We start from the raw sequence: 19,720 nt of genomic DNA, 5'->3' as shown, positions 1-19,720 counted from the left end.
TGTTGGGTTTGGACTGTCAAAATTGCTGAGTTTGAAGAAGCAGAACTCATGCTGCAATAAATGAATGTGACTTCAAAAGCATTCAGTATGAGCCCTTTAAACCAGCTTGCCTCTGAGGTAAAGCAAGGCGAGAAATGAAAACCTGCTGCTGTAAAAATAAAAGTATTCACATGAACTTTGAATTATGTAGGATGACAGACTTTCATGGTCTGAATTCATTTGAGAGACGGTTTTTCTCAGGTCATTTCTAGGTTAGCAGGAATCCTTTAAGCACTACAGTGAGACAGCATGTCTCCAGCAGGGATCACAGCACGACACAACCCCCTACAAGCGTGCAGGAAATCATCTCAAAGCCACACGGCTCTCCTCTGTATTTTCTCACTTCTTCAGAGATATTTTAAACAAACAGCTCCGGTGGCTGATGTGAGGGATCTACCAGAACAAACCAGCACTAAAACTTTGTTGGGGGTTGGGGGCGGGGGGTTGGGTTGGATGCTTTATTGCTTAATTTCTTTTTTCTGTTGTTTATATATATATATGTGTGTATATGTCACTAGTGGTTTTTCTTTAGTTTGACCTACTCCTTCTGTAGTAGTGCAGGATAAGGCCCAGGAGCAACACGCTCTATGTTGCTTTATACAACAGTTAGTTCCGTCTACGCAAGCTGATTGGTTGAGAGGTGTTCTAACTGTGCGGTTATTTTACTATAAAATCAGGTTTTTTCACAAACACTATTACTCCGCTAAGATGCTGTTGCTAAGCAATAAGTTTGACAGCTGTAGAAGACGCTCAAGCCATCTGAACATTTTTACTTCTTACTTTGCCACAAACAGAAAACGAACACATTTGACCGACAGCCGATTTGGTCCAACTCTGAAGACGAGACAACACTAAATTCCCAAACTGTCCTCACCACTGAGCAGCTTTTCAGTCAGCAGCTGTGACAGAAGAACAGCTGAACAACCTGGAATCAGCCAGAAATGAACCCAACACCATTCGCCGAACGTGTCTGACCAAATCAGACTGAGCCATAAAACTGACCCAATAAAAAACAGAAAAGCTGCTCAGTGGTGACGACAGTTTGGGAATTTAGTGAAAGGAGCTGGAGAACGAACTGCTGTGTAGTGAGTGGGCGGAGCTCGGTACTCTGATGTAGCAACAAGCTGCTTGTTAAGGAGCTATAATTTGGCATGAACATGAAAACATATTAAACGCCGCGTTCACAGCCCAATTTATTTATTTGTTACTTCGTTCATTTAACTGTTGTATAAAAGCACTAGAACACTCGAGGTCATATTTTATCTGCGACCAAATCACAGCCGTGATGTTATTTCACGATGACACACTCTTGTGTTCTAGTGCTTAAACGACAGAATCTGTGTTTGCAGCGTTGCGTTCTCGTTCACAGCTTTTAAAGCGATACCTTCAGCACACTGTACTGGACAGTACACACAGGAGATCTATGAATAAATCAACAAGCATCAAACTAACAAAAGCAACAGTTTTTTTGTTAGGCTAGAATCAATACAAATCAACACAAAATTTATCGACTAATCAGAGACAATGCACATTAAGCCGGGGTTACGCTACATGACTTTTCCTCCGATTTTAGCCCAGATTCTCAGTCTGGCTGAGTCTGTGCTGGTCGGCTCTAGTCTGCAGATTTTTGGGTCAGTCAGAGTCGACAGTTGGAGAGAGAATAGAGTCGTATTTGAGGGGCGCAGACTCAGACTTTTGGCCTCCCGATCATTTTCCTGACCAGTCAGAGTTTTGTCAACCCAACTCTTGTGTAAAGTGGTCAAGGACTCTGAACGGACTCATGCAACAGCCAATGAAAACCGAGAGGGCGAAAAAAAGAAAATACAGCAAGTAAACAAAGAAAAATGGCACAAAGTCTCTCACGTGTGGAGCGAAGCTTTTTATCGAGCTGAGCACAATCGAGTTTATGTACATTTAAAACAAAAAAAAAATCCACACTGATCACATTTTTAAATCCAAGGCTCTCACTTAAACATGTTTACCTACTGCTTCTTTACTGTATCAGTGCAAACGGCAGAGAAAACAGCAGCAGCAGCACCATGTTTGTTTATTTGGCTCTCCTTGTAACAGGAGAATGAGAGTCTGCGTGAGTTTGCGAGAGTTCAGTGAGCTCCGTTCGGTTCAGCACCAGCTTAAAAGTTGAGTAGTGTGTGATCCTTAATATCTCAGTCGCCCAAAATAATCTGCAAAAATCAGTCGTATAGTGTGAGATGCCCAGTCTTTTAATAATCTGTTAAGACTTTGAGAGTGATGCAGTGAACCCAGTGCTTTAATCAACACTAAGTAAATGTGCCAGTGTGTGTTTTAAATGGGAAAAATCTTTATTTTCAAATAAGCAAAAAAAATAAAGAGCAAACAAGCCACATGTTTGATTAACTATACAAAATAAAGTGATTGATCATGATTAATTATCTTGAAGGCATATACTGTCAAACTTTTTATTTGTCTTAAGCATTTTAATATTTTGATTTCATATTCTATGTATAGTGGTCTTGAGCTTGTATATGGTGTTTTTAATTTGAAAATAGATATTATTATTATTATTATTATTATTATTATTATTATTATTATTATTATGTTTCAAACGTGTCAAACTGATACATTTTTAGAGCAATTGAAGTTTAAGGCTGTGGTAGATTACGAGGTCAGGTCAGGGATAGTGGGTGAGATAGCATCGCATGTAGCGCATACATACATTTTGCAAGGTGTCCTGGTACTTCGACAGAGAGGAGAGCTGGGACTCGGAGTGATACAGAGATAATCCTTTTCTCAGCGTCTTCAGATCCCCAATGCTTCCCTGCAGAGGAAAGAAACACAAGTACATTTATATCAAGGTGGATTACTGGCGAAAAGTGAACAAGGGACTTAAAAAGGACCCCTGTTGCTGGATTTGCACTAGTAAAAAAACAGTGGTGAGCTGTTTGAGAGGCTGTTTCAGTGAAAAGCAAACTTGTCTTGCTTTTTTTGAAAGATTTGTAAACATTGTAAAATATTCAGTATGTACTATTCATGCCTTAGTACACTCAGTGCTTATATGGACATCACAAAGACAGCCTGTTTCCAATCATCATTAACACATTTGCTTAGAACCGCCCATTCAGCTTGTATCCGTTTAGCCCCACTCATTCACAGTGAAGTGATGCAAAGTGTTGTTCCTGCAGACAGTCTGTAGCAGAGGTACTGGGGGGAAGATGAGGGAAACTGATTAAACATTGTGCTGTTTCTGGCTGTCAGGAAGCAGATAAATTATTCCTGTCATCCAAAAGGAGCAGCTGAAATTTGCCTAAACTTAAAAGTTTGTTCTGTATGTTTCCCAGACTTTGTAAAGCAACAAAAACAGCCCATTGTAATGATTCAGCGAGTACCAGATGAGCCGAAGTCAGAAGAATAAACAAGCAGAGGTCAGAGACAGAATATAATACACAGAAAATCAGGCTCAGTGTGTTCGAGGGTGAAACAATACTTCGCAATCTGTTCGTGTGCGAGAGTCCGTGTTTAAATACCGAATGTCTCTAATACAAACATATCAGACACAGGTGGAAGCCCTCGATAATCGGGTGACCGAGAGCGCTGATAGCTTCGGAACCGATCGTCACTGTCCACGTGATTCCCCGTTGACTCCTGGGATATGGAGGTCCTCTGGAATTCCGATCTTAGGCATGACACCCATGTAATTCTAAGGGGTAAGGAATGGTCATCTCAAAATGAACTATGACAGTTTTTGGTACACAAACATTATAAGGAGATAAATAAAATAAACAGCAAGAGCAAATGTAGAAAATAGAGTCGTTCTGTAATAGAGAGGCTGAGTGCTAATCTGCAAATGATACCATTCATTTCCTTTAACACTGTGTGTGGCTGAAACATCAATTAACAGCACAGTGAACACCAACAGAGAGCAAAACACATCTGATTGTGAGCTGGAACATCATCCCCTGCTCTCCAAACAGGGAAACCCCTGAGCGTAACGCTATTAAAATGGCAATGCATTTTCTCCCAGACATTTTCACAAATGTCAACAAATCTAGAGAGACTTCCTCCATACTGACCATGCTTAATGTGCTGTGCTGTCCAAAAGACTACCAGTGTGTAATGTATGGTTGATACTTCACAGACTTTTGGTTTCAAACTGCTTGATTCCGTTTGTTGGGGATAATAATTTCATCAGTTGACTTTTTTTCTGGTCTACACTTCATGCCTAGGGATCTGAAGAACAAGAGCTGGACGAGTTCTTCGGTCATGAAGGAGGATCACAGCTCATCTGACTCATTATTAGCTTATCTATTTGATGAGAGGAGGAAGAGTCAACAAATTGCCCTCCACGTCTCTTCAGGCAGCAGTCATTAAGAACACAGTCCCCTCCGTCAGCAATCTGAATCATTATTGATGAATTCTGGTTATTATGACTGAGCGGGTCCAGAAGGACGCTGTGGTATCCGAGCTCAGTCTGCGTCTAGACGCTTGCTTAATCCAGCTTTCTGGAAGACAGGCTGGACTGGAGTGCTGCAGAGGGAGTAGCACAGAGGAAACACATCCCCAGTGTTTGGACACAGCTGCAGCAGAAATCTGACCATCAGTTCTGAACTCCAGCACTAACCCAGACCAGCTTCCAAACAAAAGAAAAGAGACCACAAATCTTTCCAAATAGTGCAAAAGTCTTGTGACTGTTCTATTGTTCTTTCCAGAGAAAATAAATGGAATTTCTTATGGAGAAGATCATTATTATTATTATTATTATTATTATTAAGGTTCTGTGCAGGTACATTTTTCATTCATTGAGGTACAAACAGTGTAAATGTTACCTCAAAGCTACAGCAGTGGTTTGTCCAGTTTTGTACCTTAAATACATTTTTCCAGGTGAAAAGTTGGTATTTGTACCTTTTCATAACCAAACGTTTCAAAACAGAGCAATAAAATAAAAGCCTGGAGGCGAGGCGGGGTGTATGGAGTCAGTCCAGCTTAAAACAGATCATTTCAGTGGATTATGGTTCAGTTATGTTCCCTGACTGAAGGTGCTGAGATGAACCCTTGAGGGACCCACTCCAGTGACAACAAGGGCACTGCCCCAGTGGCAGTTTAGTAGCTTTATTTCTGAGAGTGTAGGGCTGTACAATTCATTTCATTTTTATCGCAATCACAATGAGTTTAAGCAAGTGCTGTAATTAGATTGGTGGGGTGTAGTGCTAGGAGCTGTGTCTAAAATCAAAGTCCTGATAGGTTGAACTGCAGTGCGACACATCCAGAGCGAGTCATTTAACCAATGAAAAATTCACTACTATAACTAATAGATATGGATCATGCACTGAAATTGGTTCTAAGTCAGAGCTGAAAACACGTGAACTTTTATCGGACAAACTTTAGACTAATCTCTCTGACCTGAGAGACCCGATATATTTAGTTTTTGCATAAATGTAAAATATTAAATGTCCCATTTTTAATTTTGGTCTAAACACTTAATAGTTTTTTTTAAATAAAAAAAATATCTTATTTTTATTTATTCATTTAATTTTGTGGGACAGCAGTTTGAACTAAATTTGCTCATTTGATCAGTCACATGCAAAAAGCGAAAGGACAATTTTTTTGATTTTGTTGATTTGTGAATGTTAACACACCTAAATATGGCACATAAAACATAAAACATAAATAACTGTTCCACAGGCCACAATTTAGGTCTCATTACATACATAACACGACTGTAAACAAACAAATAAATAAACAAATAGAACAAAAGAAAAGCATGAAAAAAAATGAGGAAAATGAGTAAACAAGTTCATTTTTAAAATTAATTAAAAAAAAAAAAAAAGATTTTCCTCTGAGCAATGATGTTGCTATAAGATTATCATTTTTAATGGTTTCTGAGCCCAGAAAACATTAGATGAGCAAGTAAAAATAAAGGGTAAGACTTTACTGTAGGGTCGAGTTCATAAGGCTACAGGACATGACATAAGCAGACACAGACCTACATAAATGTTTATTAATGCTTATTACATCGGTCATAAAAGCTACTTTAGCTAGCTTTTATGAAAATTGGCAAATGTCACCTTGGCATAGCAAATGACACCTATTACAATGAGCGTTTATAAATATTTATGTAGGGTTATATCAATTGTCATGACAAGCTTATGTCATGTCCTGTAGCCTTATGAAATCTACCCTACAGTAAAGACTTACTCTATTTTTTTTTTTTAAGAGAACATAAATCACTTTGTTGCTGACCTAATGTTGTCTGGTAGGTGTCATATAGACTTATGAACTGTACCCTACAGTAAAGTGTTACCGAACAGATATATAAACACGAGCATTACAGCCTACGCAGGGCAAAATGTGCAGTCGTAGGTCAATAGTTCAAAGGACGATGAGTTATGGAGCTGAGGAAACGGCTCCCCGTCACACTTCATAAATACCGTCTGAAACTCTGACATGTGGTCCGGCTGCACCTGGCCAAAGAACTCGACATGCTGCTAATCTGTTTGGGTGTGGACCGTGTCCTGAGGATCTGCGTACACGCTTCATCTCTGATCTAGAGTCAATTCTGCATTTGATGTTATCTACCTAATGGAATTCTCTCAGTCTGGGATCTGGCTGATCCGGACACGCAGGCCTTCTTCTTTACAGAATGGCTTGTGGCAGTAATAATATGTGTTTATGATAATCCTGTCCTGGTCTTTCTTTTCCCCAGCCCTGCGCTTTGTGTGCTGATTGCTGCTTGTGTGCCAACAGCTCATAGGTTTCCACTCGGGGGGGATTACTAGAGCTTACGTGAGGTTATGTCCTTTTTCTAAATAAAGAGATTGTTTGTGTGTGTACGTGTGCATGTATGGTTGGTGTTTATTTTTCTACATTTTCGGGCCAAAAATATCCAGAAACCAACAAAATCAGAACTTAGGATGAACAAAATGGTTAATAATTAATAACAGAAAACAAATAAATTAAATAGATATTTACATTTACAGCAGTAAACATTACAAATGCTCTTGTCCAGAACAACTTAGAAAAGGGCTTTGGGTAACACTTTCTATGAACGTTACATATGTATGCATCTATAAACAAGGCATCATAAACATGGCTATAAATATTTATAAAAATGCATTATATGTTATAGCCATGCTTATTATGCATTATAAAATGTTAACATAATGCATTATAAGTACTGTTCATAACAAAATGATAAATCGTATTTGTCTGCTCTAAGTGCCAGTAAATGTACACCACTGTGAATATACACCACCGTTAGCTTAGCACTAACTTATTACTGCATATCCAATAGAATGCTGGCAGAAATTGGCATTACTGTAATGTAGTGTTACAGAGTGAAGGGCGTAAAAAGACTTTGTATGCGTCTTTACTACTTCACTTGTGGCACTGACAGTATAATGTTTTTAACGCTACTTTTAATGCATTATAATAACAATTCAAAATCTATAATTCAGTATAATTTATAGATATTTATAACCATGTTTATAATGCCTTATGAATGCATTATAACATGTTATAAATGTGTTTATAGATGCTTACAAACACGACATTCATAGAAAGTGTTACTATCGTTTGTTGTCCACTCAGAGAATGTATCCTAGCTAGTCCAAACTACCCTTGAGCTCAGACAATGCGAGAAACAAAAGCCAGACCCGATACCTAGAAAGCAAGACAGCGAACTAAACATACCATAGGGGCAACACAGTGCATTTCAATAAGTACTTGGATAGATTAGCACTCACCTAAGTGCTTTACCAAGAGACGGGTCTTCAGTTTGCATTTGAAGACTGTGTTTTTTTGCTAAAAAATGTGCACGAGTACTTGAGCACTCGCTCAAACGCTTGAGGTGCCAGTTTTCAAATACCGAAATCACTATTAGGGGATTTAATTCAATGAATCAACCCATACTTATACTCAGAGCACATTGAGGGAGACCCTCATTTCCAATGTAGCCAAGCCAATACAGAGAACAGGGATGAAAAATGGATTGTAAATATATATGAAATGCTAAAAAAGTCATACCAATCATGAGAGAACATTTAACAGTAAAAACAAAAAAAACTTCTACACCATTAAGATGGCAACAATCTAAAAGCTTATTAAGTAACAACAAAAAAGGCTACAAACACAGTTCATGAAATCAAAAAAGGAACAGAAGATGTAAAACAATGACTCAACCGCTCCAGCTCTTAGCTGGTCTTCTCCTCTTTGTATAAAAATAATGATGAATGGATGAATAAACCTTCAAATCGCTGCTCTCGGAAAGGAGCCGGCTTTCGTCACATTGATAAATAGGTTACAAACTGTGCACGATATGTTATTTCTATTCTACTCATATGTATTTTAGAATATATTTTACCAAGCACACAAAACAAAAAGGTTGAATTTGGCTGCATGTGAGTGTTTTTGGGAGTTTCTTTCCAATAAGGCCTTTTCTCAGAACCACTGTATGGCATTATATTACCATATAGGGAGGCAGTGCTGTAATAGTGTATGCATTATGCTGACACATCAAAGTATGTGTAAAGAAAGGAATGGAAGATGTAAAACAACATTTGCAGTGTTTCATTGTGGAAAGATGGAAAAAATGTAGTCTAACAATTCAGTGAAATGCAGATGTTTTGACAGCTGTAAAAGGTGAACGTTCTGCTCGTATTTGTATGTTATTAGGTACAGAAACAGGTCAAATACATTTCTCAGACTAACTTGTGAGCACCAGCAGCATACGGTGTTACTGGTTCGCTGTAGTTTTAACTCATTTGGGCAGTCGTGGGCTGGAGGTTAGGGATCTGGCCCTGTGACCGGAAGGTCGCCGGTTCGATCCCCCGCGCCGACAGTCCATGACTGCGATGTCCTTGAGCAAGACACCTAACCCCCAACTGCTCCCCGGGGGCCGTGGATAGGGCTGCCCACCGCTCCGGGCAAGTGTGCTCACTGCCCCCTAGTGTGTGTGTTCACTAGTGTGTATGTGGTGTTTCACTTCACGGATGGGTTAAATGCGGAGGTGGAATTTCCCCGTTTGTGGGATCAAAAAAGTATCACTTACTTACTTACTTAGTAGCTCATCTGACGCAGTCTCCATCATGTTCCCTACCGATTTCCCTCAGCTCTTACTCTGTGGTTAAACCTGATATCACATCCTTAAGAGGACTCAGATATTAAAATTAGTCAGAACGCTCATCACTAGTATTTACATTTGTATTAGGGGTGTAACAAAGCACAAAAGTCATTATTTGGTTCATTATGATACAGTGCTGCCTCAACACAGTGTGATATGTTGTATTATGTCCCAAAATATAATCCATAGAGGACATTATTACATGCAGGTACCTTTGTTTGTTATCCCTCTACTGTAAAAACAGCAACATCCCCACCTCAGCTTTGTGATCTCATTCTTAACTTCCTATTATTATTATTATTGGCTGCTCCTCATTTGGTCTTAGTCACACATTGTGCTATCCATCTCCAGGAAAACGCCTGACTGTTTCCCGGGACTGATGAAAGTTCTGTCGAGCAGACGTGACTCAACCGCTCCAGCTCTCAGCTGGTGTTCTCCTTTTGTATAAAAAGTATGAAATTGTATGAAAAAAGCTTCAAACCGCTGCTCTTGTGGAAAGTTACCAGCTTTTGTCACAATGATAAATAAGTTACAAACTGTGCAAATGATGTTATTTCCATTCTACAGTTTATATGAATATATTTTACCAATCACACAAAACAGAGGTTGAATTTGACTGCATGTGACTGTTTTTTGGCCTTTTTTTCAGAACCATTGTATTGCATTATATTACATTAGGGGGAGGCAGTGCTGTAACAGTGTGTGTTATACTGACACATCAAAGCATGTGTAGTATTTAATACCCTGTTTAAAACACTTCCATTCAATCTGACAAGAGCAATGACCGATCACATTTCTGAACAGTGCCTTGTATTAATATGAACCCCTTTACAACAGTCTTGTAAAAAGGACATTCCACCTGTGACTTTACTGAACAGAAGGTTTGGTCAAACAAGGTGGCTGATGGAAAAAGGATGACGAGCTCCTGAAAAAGGAGGATAGGTAAAGTGATAAAATTATTTTGGTTATCTGCTCCTCACAACATTGTGTTTGCATTTTTCTATAATCTTTTAAAAGACTTATGTTATGTTATCTTTTCTCCAGTGAATGGCCTGTTTTAATTGTTTGGCCTGTTTTAAAACAATCACAGTGCATCACTTAAGTACTGACATACTCGATACAGCCCTAGTGTCACAATTGGCCCCTCCCAGTCCTGTCCATGTGCGTTTGTTTTGGTTTTCTAGTCCTGCTCCCTAGTTCCATGACTCTACCCCTGATTGTCTCCACCTGTGTTTGCACCTGTCCTTTGTTACCCTTATGTATTTAAGCCCTGTGTTTTCCCCCGTCTGGTGACTGGTCTTTGTTTGAATCTCTGCCTGTGTTTGTTGGTGTTATATGCTGTGTTGGTTGTACTGGTGTTGTTTGTTTGATTCTGGTTTGTGTCATGTCTGGTCCCCGATCTATCCGTGTTGGCTCATTGACTCTGGACTGTCTCGACCCTTTTTTTGGATTTGCCCTTAATAAATCTCGCTTATCTCAGCACTTGCGTCCGCCTCCTCGCTCCCCGTCACACCTAAACTGTACTGCGCATAACACAATGCACATTAATTGGTGGTTGGGATAGTGTAGTGGGTAACACCTCTGCCTTCTACGCTGTAGACTGGTTTTCAATCCCTGGCTTGGATAAGCCCCCTACACTATACCAATAAGAGTCCTTGGGCTTAGGAGTTAGGAGTCTTTGGGCTCCTAAGACTCCTAACACCACGTTCACCTACCTGTGTAAAACGATCACATTGTAAGTCTCTCTGGATAAGAGCGTCAGCCAAATGCCGTAAATGTAAATGGAATTGAATTGATGTTTTGCTGGTTTATAAACATGAACATTCAATAATCTAGTAATCAGGATGGGGACGGTCCACATGACTGGAATGGTAAAGGTTCATATACCATGAATCACTACAAACACTGTTAGAAGTAAAGGTTTTGTGCAGGTACATTTTTCGTTCATCAAGGAACAAACAAGGTTTCCCTCAAAAGGAAAAACAATGGTTTTAAGGTCCAGGTGTGTACCAGGTGCAAAGCACATATTTGTACCTTTTAATAATCTAATGCTATAAATAGAACAATAAAATAAAAGCCTGGAGGCGAGGCGGGGTGTGGAGTCAGTACAACTTAGAAAATATCATTTCAGTGGATTGTGGTTCAGTTATGTTCCCTGAGGAAGCCACCCCAGTAACAAGAAGGGCACTGCCCCAGTGAGAGTTTACTACCTTTATGTCTGAGAGAGAAATGCTTTACAGAACTCAGCGATCTTTATTAAGAAAGCTTATGAGGGTGTCTCTTACCTGGGATAACACCTGCTTGTTGTCGTCCTCTAATATCCGGACTTTTGTCTCCAGCTGACGGATGTAGTTTGACGAGTCTAGAAGTCAGAAACAAAGCAAATGATTATCCAATCGCAAAATAATCCAAGAGACTTTGGCCCAATCCCACTTCACCCCTTGTCCCTACCACTTAGCCCTTAGCCCTTGTTTTGCGCGTTTATGTCTGGTGTCCTGATTTATGTTGAGATAGAGGGGTAGGGCGAAGCGATAGGACTACGCGGCCCTCCAATCAGAGGTTTTACAGAGACACATTGTTACGAAACTGGCACAATGGCTGCGCGAGCGACCAAAGAAACCCACAAATGTGAGAATTTCCTCTGTTAAAAAATTCAATAAACACTGTATTGTCTTAGTTTAATGTCGTTTCAATGTACTATTGTTCATTTCTTCATAACAAGCATAAAAAAATCACTAATAATATGCTCAGGTCATGGTAGCTAGCTAGCTAGCTACAGTTCCAGTTCCACCTTAAATAATCCATTTAAGGTGGAACAGGAAAATCTGAACAAGTAGCTGGAGAACAGCTGACCTCAGTTTCATATCACTGAAGAATTAGGGGTGGGCGATGATGAATAACTGCCGCGCCTCCCCTCTTTGAAGGCGTATGAAATGTAACTAAAGCCCAGCAGTGAGGAGCTGAGCTTTACCCTCCTCTGCTGGCACTGCAGATGGGCAGGGACGCCTACAGAGCAGCGCTAGTAGCTGTTAATGAAGTGATGCTCTTTTATTTGAGGGTCTCATTTCATAGAGGAAGATTTCAACCACTACCCTGTAACTCAGTTCTAAGGGGCAAAGTGACGCTTCAAAACAAAGGGAAGGAGATAAAATAAGAAATGTAACAAAATAAGAAAATTGAATGCAAATGTTTCAAAATATACTGCTCACTACTCGCTCACTACAGGCCATATACGGAAACTAAGGCACAATTTTTTAATCACTGTTTTTGTGATGTCACAAAAACCAACGTATTTACACATATCCACCTATTCTGAACAGCCCTTCCTATTAACACAGTAGTTATAGTGTGTCAGTGTCCCAGACTGCTTTATGAATGAGGCATAATGGAAGGGAACCAAACAGAGCAGAGCTCATGTACATACCAGTCTTAAAGGCACAGTAAAGAACACCCTGAGTAATTCAAGGGATAAAGAGAGGTTGGAAAACGAATGATTTTTGATACTTAAGAATCAGACAAAAATCACACGTAGACCTCAGGGAATTCAATAAAATACAAAATAAAAATAGCACATGAACCCCTTAAAATATGTGAACACCTTCTTCATTTTCTGTAGCAGCTGCAGGAACTGGACTGAAACAATTTGCACAACAAAAACTGATTACAGCACAGCATATTCTCTAAATCACTGCCTACAGCTTTCATTCCAGCAGAACATATTTAGAAGATTAGCAGCTCAGAAACAGTTTTATGGTGGTCTGTATATCTCAGCTATCATTAAATTGTGTTCTGTTTAGCCACTGATACACAGTATTGTGTTACAGAAAGCACTGCACCTGCACAGCATCCAATAAAAGACATCTGTCAAAGATGAGTGGGAGAAATATTTAGCTAAACCTGAAACCCAGACGACAGCAGAAAAGCCTGTACTTTAAGCACATAAGAAAAACAAAGGAGACGTTCTGTTTCCCTCAGACACAGATCGCGTTTCCTTACAGGTATCTTAAGCTCTGTGAGCCTCGGATGTCATAACTGGACAAACAGCTCACACTTTCTGTACTTTTGTAAAGCGGAAAGTGATTTTACAACATACCGTGAAAAAAAAGGACTGATTTGAAGTTTTAAGTGAATCCAGCTCCATTTCAGTGTATGTTTTATTGAACACATCGACCGACTAAGACTGCTGCTTGCTTTAAAGGGCTAATATGATGAATAAATATGTATATCTTGTAAATAATGTAGTGATGTAGTGTGTAAACACTTACATTTAGAACCATTTTTGCCAACTGTGTTTGCACCTCCGCATTTAACCCATCTGTGCAGTGAAACACCCACTAGGGGGCAGTGAGCACACTTGCCCGGAGCAGTGGGCAGCCCTATCCACGGTGCCTGGGGAGCAATTGGGGGTTAGGTGTCTTGCTCAAGGGCACTTCAGTCACAAACTGTCGGCACTGGGGATTGAACCGGCAACCTTTTGGTCACAGGGCTGGTTCCCTAACCTCCAGCCCACGACTGCCCCTTAAAAGACACACTTTACATCTAAGCATAAAGTTCACAGTTCTTACTGTACATATAGGAAAACTAAGCTGCAGAAACAGCTTATTTTTAATAAATATGTGACTGTTTTTGGTGCTGAGCCCATATCTAACATTTTTCTTGTACTTTTTTTCCCTTTTATAACATTTTCTCCCCACTTATAACACTTTGTTGTTCTATGCGCCAAAAACAGTCATAGTTCATTTTTTACATGACCATTTTCCAACCTCTCTTTATAAACTGGCTGTGTTTGTTGCTGTGACCTTAAAACTGAGGATGAGCTCTGTTCTGATTGGTCGCTCTGTATATGGCCTTGTTCAGAAAGCAGCCCAGCTGATAACTGATAACTCCTCATAACTTCAGCATGAACGCTGTAGTACTGCTGTAGCCTGAATAAGAGGATATATGAAAATGTGCTGGTTTTTGTGACATCATCAAAACAGTCGATTCAAAATGAGGTGTTTTTGAAGCTCAGCTTCCACACATGCACTGTAAATTCTGTATATACCTTTACATTTCCAACATTTATTTCGGAAAGTGAGGAAAATATGGTTTTCAATGGTATTTCAATGGGTGGCTCTTTAATTATTGCTGTCATTTTATCCAACGATACTATAAACTGAACAGCAGAACATTTATAATACCTTTTTACATAAACAGATATTTACAGTACCTCTATATAACTATTTACATGGTGTCTTTCATCAACAAAACTCCAGCTTAAAGCACTTTCTAAAGAGGAAGGCAAAAAAAAGACAGCATAAGAGAAGAAAAAGACAAAACATTGATAAAAAAAAGGGGAAAAAGGGAATTTAAAACCTAAAACGTAACTAAAGCTAAAACTAATAAAGTAACAATAATATAAAAGATAATAATAAAATAGGAAAATAATGAAAATGACTGAATTGTGTTCTGTATTAGTTTATATTTAATATCAAGCTTTTGGGAATAGTAAGAACTTATTCAATGATGAATTCTACACTGTAATTAGCTATTTATAGTAACTTCTTGACAAGTTTACTGCCTTAGTTCTCAATATTCAGCTGTCTCACTTAAAAATAATCTTAATTATAAACTGTTCTAAAATTTTTTGGAGACGTAATAAGAATCCCAAGCACTAAACCACCTCAGATTTCACAGCACACTGGTTTAAAACCGGTGAAGCTGAAGAGTCATTAAAGGAACTGTGTCTAGGAGATAAAAGAAGGGTGTGGATGTGTCCAGCCATGTGTTCTGGGCTGCATTCTCTGCATAGGTGTCCTGACCTTACTATCTGGAAGTAATGGAGAATCCACAGGCCAGGAAAGCCTACAGAGAGTGTTCCACACCACATTTCACGCTCACTCCCCCTAAATCTCCCCCTCTATACTTCATACAGCCAGCCTTAAAGGAGACTGGAGTCCTTCTCCATAATGTTTGGAAGAAATGCTTAAAATGAAGAGCATGTTTGCTGAATCAGGGATGAAGATTATAAAGGCTGCGCCCTGTTTACAGACTACCGTTCATCTGGAGCCACTTCAAATCAATAATTCACTGAAAATGTCGTGCGTAGTAACAACAACCAAACCTAGAAATCCAGGTGCTTAAATGTTGCATAGAGAACAGCTGTTCATTCCTCAGTTATTTGATTCTTAGTACTGATTACACATCTGACAAGTATTTGTCACAGCACAATAGGAACAGTAAAAAGTAGAAGAGGAGATATTTTATCATGGCTTGGATTTGATAAACTGACCAATGAGGGTACGGTATTGTTTTATGAAAAGAAAAACTGTCGTTCACTATTTTTGCCACACTTTGGTCATTTTTAGAAGTGCAGACTCAAACCTGATGATTAAGATTATGTAAATTATTACAGAACTATGGATCTCTGTTTTCTATGTAGTACAGTTAACTACAGTGAAGTAGTGCAGTAAGAGCAGGGAGCTATCTGAGACTCAGCCGGTGTAATTAGTGATGTAATTATACAACCTCATTTACATACTGAAGCAGAATGACAGTAAAACTTTAGACTAGAGCTGAAATCTGGTTCGGCTGTATTCTATTACACACACAGACCTCCACCCAGTCTCTCTCTCCTTCTCTCTCTCTCCCTCCCTCATTATTTCCCTTTCTCCCTTTCTCTCGCTCACCCAGTCTCTCTCCCTTTCTTCATTTCTCACTCTGGAAGCTCTCTCTCTCCCTCTCACTTCATCTCTTGTGTTGTCTCTCACTCCATCTCTTACATTTCATCTCTCTCTGTCCATCCTCTCTCAATTATCTCTCTCTGTATCTGTCTCTCTCTCAACCTTTCTCTGTCTCACTCTCTTTCTCTCTCAATCGCCCTCTCAAATCTCTCCTTCTCTCCCTCTCAACATCTTTCTCACTTCATCTCTTTCTCTGTCCATCCCATCTCTGTCATCTCTCTTTCTCTCTCCTTCGTTATCTTTCTGCCTTTCTCTCACTCACTCAATCTCTCACCCTCTTCCTTCTTCACTCTCTAATCTGTCTTTCTGTCAATATCTTTCACATTTCTGCTCTTTTTCTGTCCATCCTCTCTCTCTCTCTCTCTCTCTTTCTCTCTCTCTTTCCCCCAAACCCTCCTCTCTCTCTCTTTCCCCTCAAACCCTCCTCTCTCTTTCTCTCTCTTTCTATCTCTCTCCCCCAACCCCTCCTCTCTTTCTATCGCTCGCTCTCTCTCTCTCTCTCTCTCTCTCTCTCTCTCATTGCTCTGATTACTTAGTTGTTGCTGCTTCTCTGCTGTAAAACTGAGTGAGTCTCAGACCGGCTCCTGCACCGACTCTCATTCTTACTCAGCGTAACAAACCCATTACTGCGATATGCGTCCTGTGGAGACCTTGGCTAAGGAGCGGAAAAGGCGCTCTGCATTAAAGAGTTCAGCTATTTTGCCCTTTTGACTCTGTAACCAATAAAACAAGGTGTGTCATACGGTCTTTATTCTCCGCACGTAAAACCAGGCAAGGCCGCTGACGCCATTTTGTACCATCTCATCACAGAACTGGACTGATTATCAACATCCTCAGCCACCACCAGGTGTCAGTACTGCCTCGCATATGCACCTCACATGCTTACGGACGCCATTATCACAGGAAAATAACTCAAAAAGATGCATTTTACATCTCTCAGTGGAAAAAAAAAACCCTGGATGATGGTGGTACGGATGAGCATCGCTGTTAAATAACTGCTCCAGACGCACCGCTGGGCTGTTTGAGCAGTAAAACTGCGGCGGGGTGGAGTGGGCAGCAGAGGCTTCCCTTGGTTAATCCTCTTTGCCTTCCTTGTGACCCTCTAATCTAACTACAGTACATCTGATCACCTGACCCACAGCCAGCACACAAGCCGATTAGAGAGGACCACAAATCAGAGAGAGACAGACAGACACGGGGGGTACATGTACACTAGGGTTGCACAATGTATTGTTTACTAATAATAACAATTTAAATGTCTTTAAATATTAATCTAGGCCTGGGCAGAATCTACAAATATCCCGGCACCCTGCCAGGAATGCACTGACTGAATTTATGAAAATCTTTGATGCAAATCACATATGATATAGTGGTGGACAATACAGTAAAATGTGTTATGATACTGCATTTAAACAATGCACGATAATGACCACACAATTTTAGCACAGACACTAGTGCACTATTAGTGCCTTATTTAAAAACGGCAATCAAAATCTGGCTAAAAGATTTTATTGAGTAAACACTCTGCGCTGCACTAAATCCAACTGAACAGGCCTAACGATGCTCTCTTTAACACTTTTAGAAAAATAAGCTGAGATTGGGGCAGTACCCATCTTGCCACTGGGGTACATCTCAGTATCTTTAGTCGTGGAACATAATTGGACCACTGAGATGATATTTTCTAAGTTGTTTTGACTCCACACACCCCGTCTCATCTCCAGGCTTTTTATTTTATTGTTCTGTTTTAAAATATTAGGTCATGGAAAGATATAAATATGTACTTTTCACATGGAAAAACTTATAGTTCACAGTTGGACCTTAAAACCTCTAGTTGTACCTTTGAGGGAACATTTACATTATTTGTACATTCACAAACAAAACAAAAAAAAAAGTACCTGAACAGAAATTTTATTTCTAACAGTGTAATAAAGCACACAGACGGTCAATGCTGGTCAGAATATGCATATATTAGAATATGTGATATGATCAGAAAAGCATAGCGCTTATTAAAAAAAGCAAGATGGTCACAATAAAATATCATTGTATCATCCATTTCTAATTTAATCTAAAATTTAGTAACTGTACATTTTTATTTTAATCTAATCTAATCTTATAATCTAATGGAATCTAATGGAATCAAATCTTATAATATAATATAATATAATATTCTTCATTTTGAAAACTGTGGCCAGAAACACATGAAATTGCTGCTTTTGTGCTCCTGCTGGTGTGGGTCATGGCTATTTCTTCTCATTAAGCAATACACACAAAAGCATACCTACAGCTCCCTGTTCCTATCCATTTAACAGAAACGGCATGTTTGGAATGCCTTTGGAAAACCATGAAATACTCATCTGATCCATCACATCAGAAAAGGTTGCGAATTTTCCTCAGACTGTTTTCCCAGCAGAGATAACGGCTTATTAATGCCCTGCAAAAACCCACAGTAAAAGGAAATAAAAACAGTACAAAAACATGCTCTCATATTATTAGGGTGGCTGTTTAAACCTGATAATATATGCATTATTACTAATCTTTATCATAATTTTGGCCTTTACAATGCTGATATCAAAGAGGGCAGCAATGTTCAAATGAGCTATCTAACCAGCTACAATGTGTTTTATTATGTACTGTCTTGCATTATTTTAACCAAAAAACCGCTTTTGTTGGATAAAACGAACACCTAGATTCATCAAAACACCCACAGAGGCGATTTTGGTCAAAATAATGCAGGACAGTCTAATCATGTGACATTATTGATTCAATGCAAGGTGCACTGCAATACTAGTATATTGTCTTAGTAGTAGTAGTAGTAGTGAGAGAGAGAGAGAGAGAGAGAGAGAAAGAATGGAACCACATCTTCTTGCATTTATCACTGGAGCGCTCTTCCGTCTCCGCAGGGCTGCAATGCAGCAGAAGCTGCAGAACATTCCGCGTTCTATCGCCTTTTTATTTTTTTCCCCACTGTGTGGGGTCGTGTTGGGTAAATGTATCTTCTGAAATCAAGGGTATTAAGAGGGAGTTTGTTTTCCTTTACTGCAATAACAGCCTCTACCTTACACCAGATGTTGGAACACTGCTGTGAGGATTTGATTGCATTCAGACACAAGAGCATTAGTGAGTTCAGGTACTGATGTTGGATGATCAGTTCTCGATCATTCCAACTCATCCTAAAGGTATTGGATGGAGCTTCATCACTGTAGAGAACGCAGTTCCACCACTGTCACCATCGTCAAGGCATTAAATAATTGTCAAAGCACCTATCTAACAACTAGTAAACGTTAAACAGTTCTCCAGCTGGTTTATGCTGGTCTGGTGTTGGTTTAGATGATCATACAGCATGGTCATGCTGGCTGACCAACATACCAACATCCAAAATACTGTACCACCACTGTTGGCTTTGCTGGTGACCAGTAATGCTGGTCTATGCTGGTTTAGCAGGGCGAAAGGTGATAGGTGGTTGGTTGGTTAGTGTAGTGGTTAACACCTCTGCCTTCTACACTGTAGACTGGGGTTCAATCCCCACCTGGGCAAACACCCTACACTATGCCAATAAGAGACCTTGGGCAAGACTCCTAACACCACCTTCACCCAGAAGTGTAAATTAATCAAATTGTAAGTCACTCTGGATAAGAGCGTCAGCCAAATGCCATAAATGTTAATGTAATGATTAGCTTTATCTGTATCAGTGAGCTCACACGTCGATCAGTGACTTCTCTAAATATACATGGGTGGAATGTGTCTATTTAGTTGTTCAGACATGGAATAGAAATATGACATTGTAATTTTAAAACACTGGCATCTTTTTTTAAAAATACCGCTGTATATCTTATTATTACTGTTAGACCGCCCAACTCCAGACTGC

The 19,720-nt window shown here is 39.6% G+C and overlaps 1 protein-coding gene across 1 annotated transcript in view; it reads right to left on the bottom strand.

The window, feature by feature from the left end:
* The window catches only part of ccdc85ca (coiled-coil domain containing 85C, a), a 76,882-nt gene that overhangs the window by 17,852 nt on the left and 39,310 nt on the right, over positions 1–19,720 (bottom strand). Inside the window, exons 2-3 of the mRNA XM_017682443.2 lie at positions 11,419–11,495; positions 2,735–2,836 (exon numbers count right to left, since the gene is read on the bottom strand). Of these exons, the coding sequence (XP_017537932.1) occupies positions 2,735–2,836; positions 11,419–11,495 (179 nt within the window). The remainder of the gene's footprint in view (positions 1–2,734; positions 2,837–11,418; positions 11,496–19,720) is intronic.

The sequence above is a fragment of the Pygocentrus nattereri genome, chromosome 10 (assembly GCF_015220715.1).
Source record: "Pygocentrus nattereri isolate fPygNat1 chromosome 10, fPygNat1.pri, whole genome shotgun sequence".
NCBI classification, from domain to species: Eukaryota; Metazoa; Chordata; class Actinopteri; order Characiformes; family Serrasalmidae; genus Pygocentrus; species Pygocentrus nattereri.
Note: the sequence above shows the minus strand (reverse complement) of the source record. Positions and strands in the feature narration are given on the sequence as shown.